This window comes from Eleutherodactylus coqui, chromosome 2 (assembly GCF_035609145.1).
Source record: "Eleutherodactylus coqui strain aEleCoq1 chromosome 2, aEleCoq1.hap1, whole genome shotgun sequence".
Taxonomy (NCBI): domain Eukaryota; kingdom Metazoa; phylum Chordata; class Amphibia; order Anura; family Eleutherodactylidae; genus Eleutherodactylus; species Eleutherodactylus coqui.
In genome coordinates this window covers 203,528,100-203,544,734 of record NC_089838.1, presented here as the reverse complement: position 1 = coordinate 203,544,734, position 16,635 = coordinate 203,528,100, and the positions used below count along the sequence as shown (strand labels likewise).

The 16,635-nt window shown below is 42.6% G+C and overlaps 1 protein-coding gene across 2 annotated transcripts; it reads left to right on the top strand.

Moving 5' to 3' along the window:
• The first annotated feature begins 393 nt into the window (after nt 1-393).
• Nucleotides 394-15,774, top strand: NRG4 (neuregulin 4). Of its 2 annotated transcripts, none has more exons than XM_066592249.1 (6): nt 394-655; nt 1,068-1,137; nt 11,616-11,706; nt 12,664-12,813; nt 14,716-14,796; nt 15,000-15,774. In XM_066592249.1, the coding sequence occupies exons 2-5, from the start codon at nt 1,128-1,130 to the stop codon at nt 14,750-14,752; spliced, it is 288 nt and encodes a 95-aa protein (XP_066448346.1). In that variant the 5' UTR covers nt 394-655; nt 1,068-1,127; the 3' UTR covers nt 14,753-14,796; nt 15,000-15,774. The 2 variants fall into 2 exon arrangements, with proteins under 2 accessions (XP_066448346.1, XP_066448347.1); XM_066592250.1 differs by having other exon boundaries at nt 14,716-14,799.
• Nucleotides 15,775-16,635: the final 861 nt, after the last annotated feature.

Below are 16,635 nucleotides of genomic sequence, written 5' to 3'. Positions count from 1 at the left end.
TTTCCACTAGATGTAAACTTTTAAAGCGTAATCTCTAGAATGTAGAGTTTGAAGTGCTAATACTTGAATTAAATACAAACCTTGCTGCAGATCGATCGCTTCAGCTCATATTTTCCACTCTTTCAATACAGTTAATGTCACTTAATTAATACAGTACATTAATACAGTTCCTGCTTTCCTCTGATGTCAAATGCTTTAGGATTGCTTATTAACAGCCACAGCGGATGCTTAGTTATAGGAAAACACTCTTCCCGACAAACTGTGCCAAGTTTATAGCCACCGGATTTATAGCAGGCATAGAGAAAATCAATTCTCTCTGCTAAAAATATCACATGCGAAATTATGCAATCAGCAACATTCCAATGATGCAATACGTCTTTAGGAAATGTGAAGATGAGAAGTATAAAGCTCCGCAAAGGTGACAGTAGCAATAAGACGGGAGCCAGTACAGTAGTAATAATAAACTGGAAATAAAAAATAGTAGTGATAGTGGAAAAGGAGAGGAAAAGGCAGAGATCAGCCCAGGGGAGGAGCAGCTGTGAGGGACTCAGGAAGCTTCCTATCCATAAGAGGACTGCATGGGGTGGCACAGACAGTGCACAGATCAGTGACCTGCAACCAGCACTACTATCTGTCCCGTAGATGCCAGGATACTGTAAGTAACCAAACACACTAGCACAGCCCACTTGTATGTGTCAGCACCATAGGATTGAGCGGAGTCATATAATCCACCTGTGTATGAAGCTTGTGGCAACGTGTTATACACTTTGTGTGGGGCCTATTTGTTACATTTTGTCACAAGATTTGTAGATCTGCCTGAGTGGATTGCCACATTGGTTTGTATTACAATACGCTACTGAGATCAAGAGCACACATACAGCTTCTACTGCCATGTGCTTCTTATAAAGAGAATGGAATAAAACAAAGTACATGCTTGTGATTTACTCCCCAATTTACACCATGTACATATTCTTGTGCCCATAACCAGGATTGAGTGTAACATATTTTTGTTTACTGTTATTTAGATTGTATTTGTAAATAATTATATCTATTTTTTATATTTCCAGACTCGATTCTCCCACATAATATTGTCTCTAAGCCAGGACCACATCATCTGTCTGCATAATATGACAACAGGTAACGTTATACTTCACACTGAGGACATATATCTGCATGTTGAGGACCATGTTGGGAACTAACATAGAATGTCATAATATACAAAGGCTAAAGAGACCATTTGCTCATCTATTGTATTACTACTTTAACCTCCCATTCATATCTAATATATTGCAGATGTATTTTAGCAGCTCATATAAATTGAACCGTGTGAATACCACTATGAAGCTATAAACGGCTACTTGTGCTCTAAACATGATGTTACTCTAGCGTCTTTGTGATCACTGGATGCGGTGCTCATCATTATACAGAGTTCGACTATAAGGTGTAATGATGGGGTTATTATGTACATAAATAGTGCCTACATTTCTCAAACTGCAGTTTCAAAATAATGCTTAAAATCCAACCAGATGCTGTGACATTTTTACATTGTGGAATCCATAGCGGGCATCAGCAAATAGAATGCAATGGAAAAGCGCTTTTTCCTGCACAAGAGTGGAAATCAATTTTCCGCTCACGGAAGAAAAATAGCAGCATGCACTATTTTTGTGTGGTGTCCACACGGACGGCTTCCATTGAAAAAAAAAATCAATACTCATTTTTGATGCTTGTGTGAAAATGAATGGGAGCGTTGTACAGCATTTAGCGCAGCGCTAAACGCTGTACAAAAACGACTGTGTGAGGGAAGCCTTACCTTACATTGAAGGGGCATGGATCCCTACAGGAGATACATGACCACATTATATGGCCACTTCATCTAATAGATGTGGTTTTGTATTTGTACAGCGCCAGATCTATTCCTACTATTACCTGTGTTGTGTACAATGTATAATGATAAAGGAGGGGTTAAACACATTAAGGGTGCATTCACATAGGCACAAACATATTTCGGTTCTTGAATACGCTGCGTATTCATGGGACGAAATCAGCTGTCTTTTTACATGTGTAAAACAAATGCATGAAATCATATTTATTTTGCATAAATACGCAGCGAATATTTAGTATTGCTGCGCGGCCATTTATTCAGATGAGTTTTTACGGTTTATAATATGCACCAAAATACATCATGCTGCGCTTTTTTCACACGACCGAAAGCTGCCTGAAAATTCTGCAGCTGTGAATGAGCCCAGTAAAATCAATGGGCGCTATTCACTGAGTATTACGCACATGTGAATGAGCCCTGAGCTGGGGACTACATGCTAATTTATGGCTAATACTAAAAATAATTCCATCATTTAAATAGATAAAGGATGAACAGAGCTCTTAATGTAAGGACTACTTTATATTGGTCGGTCAGAGCACTTCATGTCACAGTGCCTGATGTGTTGTGCTATAGTAGCAGGATGCTGAGATGTATTACAGCTTCTATGATAAAGGTTTATACTCCCGTGTACTATATATATATGCAGTCCACACCCATATTTCCCCACTAATTCATATACATATGATTTAGATGGATGATGTAACTTCTAAAAATCTTCTTTCTACATCCATCACACGTAATGGTGTTGCAACAGCTAAGCTGGAAAATCTGATGAGGCTGCAAGTATTCCCTTCAGATGTCATACCTAGCTTCCTGTATGATGCAATGGGAAATAAAGCAAAGCTGATACCACAAGCCCCGGAGTGCTTCCAGTCATAAGATCAGATGGCATATATTTTAATATTACTGTCGGGTGTTTTCTGCCTCCGTTGTTGTATTTGTTCTGATATTTACAATAGGGGCATATCTACTTTGGCAGTGTTTAGCCACTTACTCACCACAAGTAAACTGATTCCCAGCCATGGACAAGCATGCTACTGTTTGTGAGCAGTCATTTCAGCCTTCGCTTTAAAGCCAAGAACAGGGAAATGTGGAAGTTATGGGTGTCAATGAGATATTTTTTCAAGTTATGGAAAAGTAGTTTACCTACAATAAGAGCCTTCACACTGGCGAGAAAATCGTGCGAGATTTGTGCATTGCAAGACACACAAATCTCGCACAAATAGGAAACCCTTTTGCACGGTACTGCGATGCGAAAATATGCAGGAAACAAATCGCAGCATGCCCTATCTTCCTATCAGCAGCGCCACCCCATTGAAAACGATGGGAGAACTCCGCGATCCTCTGCCACAGCTGTGACAGCCACGGTGGGGATTACTTTAGCCCCGCAGTGATGCGAGGCTATTTTCACGTGAAACCGCCTTGCATCCACGGGATTCACATTGATGGCAAGGGCGATATCAGACCTCAGTAGTCTACCTAAAAAAACGGACAGAATTTGACCTCCCATATACATTACCTCATGCTGGGATCTTTACCTTGACTACTGCTTTGATCTTCCAATATATGGAATTATTGGATTATGTCCTATGAGGCTTGCACCTTTATATTTGATATTTTAGTGCTGATGACCTCTCTGCATGTCCATCAATGCAAAAAATGAGTTCAAATAGTACAGTGATGGCAGGTTCTGAAATGTATAGTTCTAAATGATCATTGATCAGATTTACAAGGCCATCCATGCTCCTCTGGGAAATTTAAGCAAACGAGAAGGTGGAACTATGTCTCTACAGCACTACCTATTGGAAGGCAGCATTTCTGCAAGTCAACGTCTAACCTTTTAAGGTCAGGAGGAATATAGCCTTTGCTTAGGGAGAAAACCTATTAGGTTTGAGGAGACTTATGAGGCCATGCATGCTCCTCTGCGAAATGTATGCAAATAGGAAGATGGAACAATTCCTCTACAGCGCCACCTATTGGAAGGCAGCAAGCTGTGTTACACATTTCAGAATGAATTTGTTGCTGGAAGTAGATCTACAGCTTTTGGGGATCTATGGAAAAGGATTCCGCAGCCTCTGCACTGTTCTATACAGGAATCTAGCATTCTCTTTTTAAATCAACGACTTACTTGCCTGTTTCTGTATCCCCCAGAGTTTATATGAAAAGGTAACATACGTGCTAACTCTCAATGCAGTGATATGGGTGAGGGAGACTCTGTGGTCCTCATTGTAGTGACTAGTGGGGGTCCCAGCAGTGAAGCCTCTGGTGATTGAACATTTATCACCTATCCTGTGAATATGTGATAATAAATGTGTTCGTTGGGAAGATCTTTTTAACTATTTAACAATTGAAGTTTTGGACAAGAATGTTTATATTATATTAGCCAGTTACATAATCAATATAACACTTCATTAACTTCATTAACATCTTGGATACATTTTGTCTGCATGAATATACCAGCATTGAGCAAGAGCTATCAGGAATTTCCAATATTTAGCAATCCAGAGAGTCAGATGGGTTGTAGTGATTTAATAATAGTAATGTAATACTTGCCATAACTCAGCTACCTGAAGTCACAAGACATTGCAGCTAGTTATAGTACAACTATAAACAATAGGTAATACTAGGTGACCTGTCATTTACAATACTTCACATCAATATATAGCAAACAATGGAAAATGCAGCTCATATAAAATGTTTTACCACTCTATTATGTAGAAAATCTTTCAAATATTCATTTCATCAATATTTAACATAGCAAAATATTAATGTAGAACACATGACCAAAGTGTTACACTACATCCTCCTGGTAACGTGCTATGGGGTAAAGTGCAATCCAGTTTGAAGAGTAACTGAGAATGTAATAATAGAGAGTATAATAACCTATTAAGTGATAACTAGAAGAGGAAGAGGAGGCAATAGCAACTGATTAGGTGGAACTAAGTTAAGACTTGTTCACACCAGCAATAAACCAGTTAGGGATTTCCAGTTCTCTGTTCTGTCTTTGGAGCAGAGAAACAGAATTAAAATGGAATTATAAATTTCCGTTTTTATTCCTATTGATTTTAATTGTTTTTCAAAAAAAGGAAACGTTTGTTTGTTTCTGTTCCGTTCCATTTCCGCTTCTAAAAGGAAACAAATAGTGCAGTCTGCGCTGTAGATTGTTACATGTGGTGATAGAACTGTATCCAATCATTTCTATATTAAACCACTTGATTTCTAGGCTCGTATATGTACCTACACTAATATTTTTTAGGAAACAGTACACTTGTGCTCCCTGCCATATTTGGTTTGTTGCACATGTTAATTCTAATATTTTTTTCAAACGTATTTTACTGTCTGTTCAAGGCCTCTTTCACACAGGCGACAGCGATATCGCCACGAGAAAACTACACCGATATCGCATCAGTGTTCTGTACGATATCTGCATCTTCTCACAGCGATGTCGCGATTTTGTGTCGCTACAAAGTCTTTTTAGCTTTTTTTTGCTGAGATTTTCAGGGTGCGTGTGTGTGTGTGTGTGTGTGTAGGGGCTTGAATTCTAAGCTCTACCCCAAAAATAAGCCCAAGCTGCATAAAAAAAACAAACAAAAAAAGTCATGTAAGAGGTGCTGTCCGGCTCCACCACACGTCCCCTCAGGTCCCTGGCAGACTTGCTTGTAGTTTTACGTCAGCACTTCCTGGTCAGGAAATTGAAAACCCCCACCTCCGGGAAGCGCTGGCTGTGATTGGTTCTTGAGCACCACGGCTAAGTCAATCAAAGTCAAACCCTCCCCCTCCCCTTTGCTGGCTAATTGCGACAATAAAAGCCTATGGGAGGTGCTGACGAGGAGAGAGGGAGGGACTTAAGCAGTGCTTGCCATGGTAATTCTCCCACCCCCTCTTTCCCTAGCCTATGGGAGCTGCCGGCAAGGGGTAGGGTGGGTTTTTACCAACACAAGCCGCTGCTAAATTCCCACCCACCTCCCTCCCCCTCCCCTTTTCTGATAACTCTCATAGGCTCCCATAGAAATCTATGGAAACTAGCTTTTATCCTGGCAAAAAGATAGGATATGACCAGATAAGTGGCCGGCCAGAATGCACACCGTATGTCCTATCTTTTCCGGCCAACCAATTTTACGCCCCAATCACCCATCTGAACTAATGCATTGGAATCCGACCCTTCAGATAGCAAGATAGCCGCAATAAAGCGCTCGTGTTAAAGAGGCTTTAGATCTGGGCTGTTAGCCTCTGGATATAGAAAACAACGTTCCCATTCACTGGCAGCAAGCAAAAACTTTGTGAGGACTAGAAACACAACATATATTAGAAACCACTTTCTGGTAAGGCCAGATTGGGGAGAGGGGGGGGGGTTCCAGCAGATTTCGTGGCATGGATTGTACTGTGGATTCACTGCAGATACAGTATCACCCTGCTCATTCAACGAGGCAAAAACTTTGGTCAGAATCTTCAGTATAAATTGATGTGCTGTGGATTTGTATGTTTTCGGCAGCAGTAGAGTGTGAATGCACCTTACGGGTAACAATATAACTTGGTGTTTCTACTAGGTTCCCCTCTCAGAAAAGACACTTGCATAGACCTTGGAATGACCATCATGAGATGGTCACTCGGACTGACTGATAGATATTTACTGACTAAATGGCAGTCAGAATGTCCCAGTAACGTTCATATGCAGAATATCACACTACCTTGTAAATCGTCTTTGTATGAACATGTCAAGCTAGTTCTCCAGCCTGGCCTGGATTTACACAAGGGGATTTTCTACTGTTTCTGACGCAGAATAAGTATTAAAACTGCATGTTTTGGAGGAATTAGCCGGCAGCACTTGAGCTCAGTTACGTGTCTCTTCAGCTCCTGACTGCTACTCAGCTTTTACCTATAAAACACAGTTTGAGGCCAATCTCACACATCCGCTTTTTACTGTGATTCCCGTGGTATTTTAAATGTCACAGCAATCGCGGTACAACGCTCCCATTGATTTCAACGGGGCCTCGCAGACATGCGCTCGCTGTGATTTTCGGTCGTTGTCTGCTCTATTTTTCAGCGTTTGGCACACCTTATCACCCATCACAATGATGGGGTGCGCTAAAACCCACTGTCGAAGGCAGGAATCTGCGTCCGAAAATGAAAGTAAAATCGCGTCAAAATGCAGTGATCGAAATCGTGGCGTTTTGCCGATTGCATTTGTGAGAGTTGCCTGAAGCTGTGTCTTTGGTGCCTTATTTATGTTTTAAGTTTGGTTCTGGTGCTGTATTTATGTTGTGGGAGGCAGAAGTGCTGTAAAGTGGCACTATTATTGTGTGGGGTCACAAAGGGGACTGGGGTTAGACACATGGCTTCATATTAAAAAATATTAACCTCCGCCTTTAAAACCCCTGTGTTTGCACCTATCACCATTCTCTTACTTCTGACACTGTTCATTGATATTGTCCTACTGTCTCGTTATGATGGTGTCTATTTCCCATTAGACTGGTAGCTTTATTGTTGCTGGTTTAGGCCCACATTTTTTTGTACCACATTGCTTTGCAGTAGTAAATAGGCCTGTTTACCTCCCATATCTTATTTTCTTAAATGCCCTGGCATCTGCTTAGTCAACAATGCCTTACCTTGGCCTACTGATCCCAGGGTACTTCATTTACACAGCTACTCAACATATGATGCTTATGCTTGAGGCCTCATATCCACGGGCAGGTCCGTGCCCGCAGCCAAGTACATGTTTTTACCTGTCCGGATCTTCTTTCTTCTGCACTGCGGAAACATGCATGCTTTCCCGTTGATCCTCAGCATGTCTGCAGTGTCAATGGAAGCTGTCAGTGCGGGATCCGCGCGGAAATGGAGCATGTGGCAATTTGTTTTATGGACCAGAGGGTCTGCAAATCAAATACGCATGCTTTAATTAATTTGCGGACACCCATGCATCCCTATGGGTGGCTTGATTTGTGGATCTCCTGTGCGGATTCTGCAAATCAAATCCACCCATGGACATGAGGCCTAACTCATCCAGTTATAAGCCTCCTACACAGCTGTTTCTGTTTCAGTTAATGACTGTATTTCAACCTACATATGAAAATGACAATCATTATCACTTATCTGGTATAACTGGTTGATCATACACATGACTATAATCCTACAAAATCCCTGACTTTGTGCAAGTGTGCCTAGAATAGAAGCTGTATGAAAGCAAAGGGCGGTCACATCAAATATTCATTTGGTTTAGATTTTGCTTTTTGTTCATTCACTTTGCATTTTGCTAGTTGACAAAAATAAACATTTAACACTCCTATTTTTGAAAGCATTTTCCATTTGCAGCATGTTATCCACACCTGCCTTACACAGTACTGTAGGTTCTGCAATACCGGGGTATGATTACACGAGCATTCTATTGTTGGTATTTTGCCGCGATAAAATGCCGACCAAAAACCGCGATCATCTGAAGCATCGGATTCCAATGCATCCATTCAGATGGGTGATTTTCCGGCACGTAAAATTGGCCGACCGAAAAAGATAGTACATGTGGTGCACATTCCAGCCATTCGCCTATATGCGCCGCCAGAAAACATAGGACTTGTCCTATCTTTTGCGGGAATACACCAGCCGTTCCCGTAGACTCCAGTGAGAGCCTATGAGAGCCGTCAGAAAAGGGAAGGGGGAGGGAGGTTCGCAGCAGTTAGCACTGCTAAAGTCCTTCCCCCTCCTCCTCTTGCCAGCAGCTCCCATAGGCTTCTATGGGCGTTTCTATTGAGGTTATCAGCCAGTAAGGGAAGGAGGAGGCAGAAGGTTGTTTCTTTAAAGGACCACTTAATATAATTGGTAGCAACAGCAACTTAACTTTGGAACACAGGTCGATAAATATTTGCAGAATACAATGTTAACTCTTGAACATTACATCAAGATATGTAGGAGGAGGAATGGTACTCCTTGCTTTTATGTCTTTTTACCTCACCAATTGACTCATTCTGTTAGCTTGAAGATATTTTCTTCCAACGGCCAGCCCCAACACACTCCATCCACATCAGCCCCTCCCTCCTCTCCTCACCCATGCACGGCTCCCATGCACTTTTCAACTTCCTCAGATGCCTCCAACCTCCCCATACTGCCAAGAAACGCCTCATCCACCCGCACAAATCACCTAACCACGTGCTCACCCTCGCTACCCTGCTACTCCTAGCCGCAGGGGACATATCCCCCAACCCAGGGCCACCCCCTACTGCTTTCTACCAAAATGCCCCACCCCTGCCCCATTTAAATGCGCCCTATGGAACTCCCAATCGACGTGCAACAAACTCCCAACTATCCATGACCTCTTCACCAAACACTTTAACCTGCTCGCCCTCACCGAAACCTGGATACAGCGGTTCGATTCTATCTCTCCCGCTGCATTGTCCTATGATGGCCTGCAGTTCTCCCACACCTCCAGATCAGACGACAGGCGCGGCAGAGGAGTAGGCATCATACTTTCGCCTAACTAGCTGCCTATTTGAAAGAAAAAAAATCAACAACACCCGAAAAGAAATCTCCAAAAACTGCACGATTAGCCCTGATCCCAGTCTCCTCAGCTCTGCATCCAGCACCTACTCGCTTTCTATGTTAGAACCAACGACAGAGGAAGAAGTCTCCAGGCTGCTTTCGGCTACCCGCCCCAACATCTGCGCTAGAGACCATCTCCCCTCCTCTAGTCCCTTTCCCCAGCTCTCATTACTCACCTTACCACCTCTCCCAAACCTCTGGCACATTCCCCATCTCATTTAAACACTCCATCATATCCCCTCTGCTTAAAAAACCAACCCTTGACCCGACCGATGCCGCCAACTACCTACCCATCTCAAACCTCCCCTTCATCTCCAAATTAGTAGAACGCCTGGTCTACTCCTGCCTCACAAGCTTTCTCTCTGACAACTCACTCCTTGACCCCCTCCAATCTGGTTTCCCCTCTCTACACTCGACCGAAACTGCCCTCACAAAAGTATCAAATGACCTGATGACGGCATACTCCCTACTAATCCTCCTTTAACTCTCTGCTGCATTTGACACTGTCGACCATGACCTCCTTCTCACTATGCTCTGCTCTATTGGTCTAAATGACACAGCTCTCTCCAGGTTCTCCTCCTACCTCTTGGACCGCTCTTTCAGTGTCTCCTTAGCTGGTATAAATCCAAGGAAATAGGGTACTCAATTACCTTTGAAAGAAAGTGTCCTGCTTTATTCAGTTAACGTGCCATAAAATACAGGAAGGCAGAGAACTTGTTTCGAGCCCTACATTGGGTTCTTGATCACCTCCAGCTGGCACTATTTCCTCTCCACTTCCTCTCGCTGTCGGGGTACCCCAGGGCTCGGGCTTTGGTCCCCTTCTCTTATCTATCTATATAGCCCTAATTGGACAAGCCATCCACAAATTCGGCGTCCAATGCCATCTCTATGCTGACAACACCCAACTATACACCTCTTCCCGTGACATCTCTGAACCATTCCTCCAAAATATCACCGACTGTCTGTCCGCTGTCTCTAATACTATGTTCTCCCTTTTTCTCAAACTTAACCTCTCTAAAACTGACTTTCTCGTCTCTCTGCCTTCCAACCCACCTCCCCATAACATCTCCATTCCAGTGTCTGGCACCATCATAACCCCCAGACAGCATGCCCGCTGCCTTGGGGTCACATTGGACTCTGACCTCTCCTTTACCCCCCACATCCAATCTCTGGCCCAAACATGCACCTTAGAAATATTGCTAAAATATGTGCGTTCTTCACCACAGACACGCTAGAGACACTCGTGGTCACTCTCATCCACTGTCGACTTGACTACTGCAACTCGCTATTTATCGGCCTCCCCTGCATCGAACTTGCTTCACTCCAATGCATACTAAATGCATCAGCTAGGCTAATTTTTCTATCCAGCTGTTAGTCAGACACCTCTACACTATGCCAGTTGCTGCATTGGCTACCGATTTCTTATGTAATTGTTTGCATTTCTTCCATGCTTGAATGCGCTGCGGATTAAGTTGGCGCTATACAAATAAAAATTATTATTATTATATAGGCCCGTCAGTAGGCCTGAGGACTGCCCGTCTCTCTGTCTACATATCAAGTCTGAGTCTGGGATTATGCTCTCACAGCCCATGCTGTACACAATAGTTCTCAATGCCTCTCCCTCTATGCCACCAGGCCAGTAGCTTGTCTCATGGCAGCTGTGCTCAGCACCTCACACAGCAGGTCCCTCTGGCACTGTACGTGGTCACTGCCACACTCTCCTGCAGTTGTTCTTTCTACATCTTAATAAACCCTCCTATTGGTCCTTTCTATACAGCAAAACCACAGCACAGTGCTCCGTGCCATCATTTTGCCCAAACTTCAAGCAGTGTGCGCATCTGCTCTGATGACAAATTCCTCCTCCTGCAAGTTGGTTGTCAGGAACTGTATCTTCTGGTGTTCACCATCATTGACATAATTGGCAATCTGTAGAACAAGTGTGCAGTACAAATGGAGGCATACACGCCAGGGCAGCAACAGGGACACGTCAATGGGTTCAGAAGAACACAAGAATGGCAGGAGTTATTCTCTTACATGAAGGGGTGCACACAATACAATCCACTTTCTGAACCTGGCTGTAATTCCACTGTGTGGGGGATTTTGATAATATTGTTAGATTATCTGAGCAGCAGCGATGCAGTGGGCCTCCTACTCTTCATGGTGAATGGGATTCTATAATTCTCAACACTGCATCCACCTTATTTTTTAGGTCATGGAGAACCCTGTGCAGAGAAAGGACAGAAAACTTTCTGTTTGAATGGAGGCATATGTTACAGCATAGGTCCCAAGCAACTCTGCAGGTAAGTCGAATTTTATGTGTTCCTTAATTTCTAAATTCAATCTTTACAGCTGTCACTTATCTGATGCCATAATTCTACAAATAGTGCTTCAGTACCATATATGCCACTATGATGGATGAGTATATGGTTTATCTATTAGTCAATAAAGGAAGAATAGGCTGGCATTCTTTATATAGTATGTAGCGTATGCCATGTAGTTTCAACAATTCTCAGCACTTACTTACCCATTATATTTAATGTTAGCAGCACTTGGTTTTCTGTAACTCCCATTTAGCATGGAGAGATCCGTGTGCAAGTATGGCCACCTCTTCACTGTATTCAACAGAGATGCAGCTACTATGAATTGGTGGGACCCTTGGCTAATATGGGCATAAAAATAAAATAGTCAGGAGACCCCACTTCTGTCTAGAGGTGACAGTGAAACAAAGCAGAAAAGGATCCCGCGCTCTTTTGCAATTTGGATAATGCAAGACAAGTAGAAATACTGATGAGGATAACTTACTTCGTAGAGCTAGTGTGTTTCTGTCTAGAGGTGAGACATCCACCTATCTTTGTTTAAAAGGGTCTATCCAACTCTTTAAAGATGGGCCATCAATAGACTGGTGGGGGTTCAACCCACTGCCACTGAACAGCAGTTTAAAGGGCTGTCTGTGATGCGTTTTTGTAACCAAGCACAGCAGTGTACATTTAGTAGTGTACGTTTTTGGTATTGCATCTCAAGCCCATTCATTTGAATAGGACAAATCTGTAGTAAAATGTAATACCAGGCACAGCTGTAAACAGTACAACACCACAGCCTCTTTTGATCTGATCAATGAGGGTGCAAAGAGTTTGACTCCTGCTGATTAAATTTGTTGGACTTTCTTTAAGATAGGAAGGCAATCTTTAAAGAACTGGATAACTCCTTTAAGATGGAAATGTCCCTTTAATAACTAGAATTGCTTTTATCTTTTGCAGATGTATTGACAACTATACAGGCGAGCGCTGTGAAGAAATCCTCTTGGCTAGTGTGGAAACAGAACCCCAAAACAACTTTTTAATTAACTTCTTGGTTTTAGGGTCTTTCTTGGGCCTGATATTTTTGGGATTTGTTGTTTATTGTTGCAGGTAAGACAATTTACTAATTTGGCTAGCGTTATAAAGCAGCACACTGTTAGGCCGCCTGCACACGGGCGGGATTTCCGCTGCTCAAAGCCTGCATAGGAGTGCATTACAATACGCACTCCTATGCAGACGGCCGCGGTCTGGCCGCGCGAAATGTCGTGCGGCAAACAAACCGCGGCATGTCCTATTTTTGTGCGGGGCTCGCAGAGCCTCGCACAGATACGTCACTCACCCGGCTGCCCAGCAGCCGGCACATGAAAGAGCCGGGGCCGCCGGGAGCGGGTGAGTACGCGCTCGTCTCTGCAGGCGCTCGGGTCGGGTCCCACGGCGAGAATTCTCGCCACCGGATCCGACCCGCTCGTCTGCAGGTGGCCTAACATGTGAATTGCATTAAAATCAAAATCACACCACATCTTCAGTTGAAGAGAGTTGCAGCAATCCCGTGGCTATGCCAAATATTCCAGCATGGCCAGAATTTTTGTAAGAAGTGTTAGTTGTTTGTGACTTTCATTCTTATAATAAACTAAAGGAAGTCGATTTGGACACAGGATGCATCAACTTGGCAGGAACATCAACACCTTCAACTAAAGCATTTTATTATTTCTACATATCACATGTGTAATCTGTTTAACAGGTTTGAGCTAATTATACCTCTACATCATAGCACAGTGCTAGCATTAGTGCATGATTCTGGTATCGCTTTAGGGGTGCTGCTTGTACTGTACTACTTCTGTAATCCGTACATGCACTTCCGTAATACACTGCCCCCTAACTGGCGTTACTTAGCTGATTGACTAGATTTTCGTATCAATCATGCAGATATAGTAGATTTAAGTAGTTATGATTACTTTCTGTGCCACCGTTTCTTTACTCTTAACTGCTTTACAATGTTTTTTTTTCAAGAAGAGAAAAGTAGTTTTATGTAAAGGGGTTTTCCGTGGAAATACTATTGATGATCTATCAACAGGATAGGTCATCAATAGTTGATCGGCCGTGGTCCGCCACCCGGGACTCCGACCGATTCGCTGAGCGGGTGCATGCTGTCAGCGCCGCAATAACAGAGGTCGGAGCAGAAGTCTCCGCGTCAACCTCCCATGTAGTAGCCGATGCTTGCAAGTGCAGGCACGGCTCTTATTGAAATCAATGAGAGCTGTGCTTGCAGTTACAAGGGACGGCCACTATAGAGAGGTTGGCACAGAAACTTCGACTCCAACCTCTGTTATTGTGGCGCTGACAGCATGCGCCCACTCAGCTGATTGGTCAGGGTCCCAAGTGGCCGACCCCGGCCGATCAACTATTAATGACCTATCCTGAGGATAGGGCAGCAATAGTATTTCCACGGAAAACCCCTTTACTGGCATAAGAAAACTTGTTGAAGGAAGTTATCACACACAAGTTAAACTTTGCTACGCCTGTATGTGCCACAAATCAGCACCATCCCTGCACTGTACGGCTAGGTTTACCAATGCATCAGAGGCTCCATTCTGAGCCTCTGTCACAGATCTGGGATGCATCCTGGACATAATAGCACTGCACTAAATCATATGGGAAATTTACCCCCCCCCCCGCATGCAAGAAGCTGAACAGGCCATTTTTAGTCAATGGGGTCCATTTGCGCTGTCCGGGTGTAGCACTTCAGTTTTTTCTGTTTTTTTTGGATGGAGCGAAACATTGGAAATGTGATTCTAGCGTTGTTTACACTGGATCCAGATGTGAACCTAGCCTTAGTTGAATGTGGTTTCAATTACAATGACAGAGGAAACAGGAAATGCACTAACTTAAACCCATTGGAAAAGCACTGAATCCAGGCTGGTGCATACACACATCTGATCTTGTCCACTCAAGTTGATACCTTTATGTCGGCAAGTTTTATTTCTAATATTTATGTTTTTTGTAACTTCCCAGAAGAAAATTAAAGAATCGTAGTGAAGACGGGCCATGAACATGACAGCTGTGCGGACCCAGTGGAATTCCAGATAACCTGAGGTAGCAGTATAGTATATTCTTGTATGGATCTCCATGTAGGCTGGTTTCAGTGCAGTGGGTGTGGGGAATTCTAGTCTTACAGCCATAATAGGATTGCTTAATGTAGCCGTATTATGACCATCTGAAGCAGATATTGATCTGTATTCTCATTGACCTGTACGACACCATAAATTGCTGAAAATGTAACTATTTCTTTTCAATAGGTATAAGAAGACATTTGCTGCTTTATTGAAGATTGGACCTGTGAACTGAATTCTTTTGCAAGTAGTATGATGTTTTGTTTTATAGCAAACTCCCTTGCGGCTCCCGCAAACTTAGGATCCCGCGTGGAATATAAACTCTGCTGTTACGCTCTTTGGGAATCTCTCCTGAAACATGTACTGCACAACACGGATCTGATCACATGAATGTAGCAAGCTGTTTGATAGGTCATAAGATGCAGGACAGAATCTGCAACATTCACAAATATTCAAGCTACACTTTAAAGTAACTGCTCTAAATGGGCGGATATGTGAGCTGAAGTCAACCTAGGTGACAGACAAGATGAGGGATTAACATCAAATTATAGGCTGGCCAACCCAGCAAACAAATCAGAAATGAGGATGACCTGGGATCAGCGGCCAGGAAGAAAAATATAATACGTCATTAAGTTTATGCTTGATGCCATACTGATCCAGAAGGAAAATATTTGATTTATGTTTTTGCCACAGTTGAGCCTTGCATCTACAAGGAGGGTCAGGAAGCTGGCTTTAGAAAGGCTTCATACTGTACGCGAGCATGGATTAGGGCTTTTACCGATATAAAGCTTATTATATACATATGTGTACCAGTACTTCTTAGAACTGAATGAACTGTATGTAAGGAATGAAAATAAATGCTCTATTCCTTTGTATTAACTTACTTAGATGTATTCTGTATATACAATATTGAACACTGCTTTCTATGCCTGAGAGCCAATATTAAATGTTTTCTTCATGACTTGGATGTATGCACTTTGCTTTAGTCTCAAACTGTTTAGCGGGGCATTTTTTGGCTAGGGCACACAGTTTGGTATTTTTCACAAGTACAAATAAGATGAATGAATGTTATTTCCTAGGAAGTGAAAGCAGGCGTGACTTTTTGGCTTTCTTCAAAGATAAGACTGTGCAAGAAAAATAGACAACAGTCCTTTTAATTTTAGAATAAGAGCACAAACACTGACATCTGTTAACAAATATACAAGCTAACTGTATATAGAAGTCAAACATATAACTAATAAATGAAATCGCCTCAGTGCCGGTATAACTCGGACCACTTGTGATGTTGCCAGAGGGATTGAGCAATCAGATCCAGATTTAGGCTGACCAAGATGTGACATCTGCATCATCATCTGTTAAAGCTGCCTTGTGGCCCGCCAACATTATCTCCTTCAGGTTGCTTTCAGACAAGTTTATTTTTAGTCTAATGTAAATCTACGTACCTTTATTTACATGGGCCATATCTTAAAAATGGAGCATGAGCTATTTGTCTCCATATTGCCTTGAAGATACACCCATATCAAGATACGCCCATTATAGTCTATAGAAAGTCATTAAAATATGGATGCGTACGTACATCATTTGTGTTTGATCTGTATTTGCATTTATTGGTAATCTTTTCTATTGGGCAAATATGAATGTATATTTGCCCAGTAGCAAATGAAACCAAGGAAAGCAAATATAGTGGCAATACAGATCAAATACCTATTGACATACACTGTAACTAGTTATGGACGTATTCCAATACACTCATGTGAAACTGGCTTTAATATATCTGAAGCACCTAAGGAAATAACCCGACATCCTGTTTATTAGCCGTGGC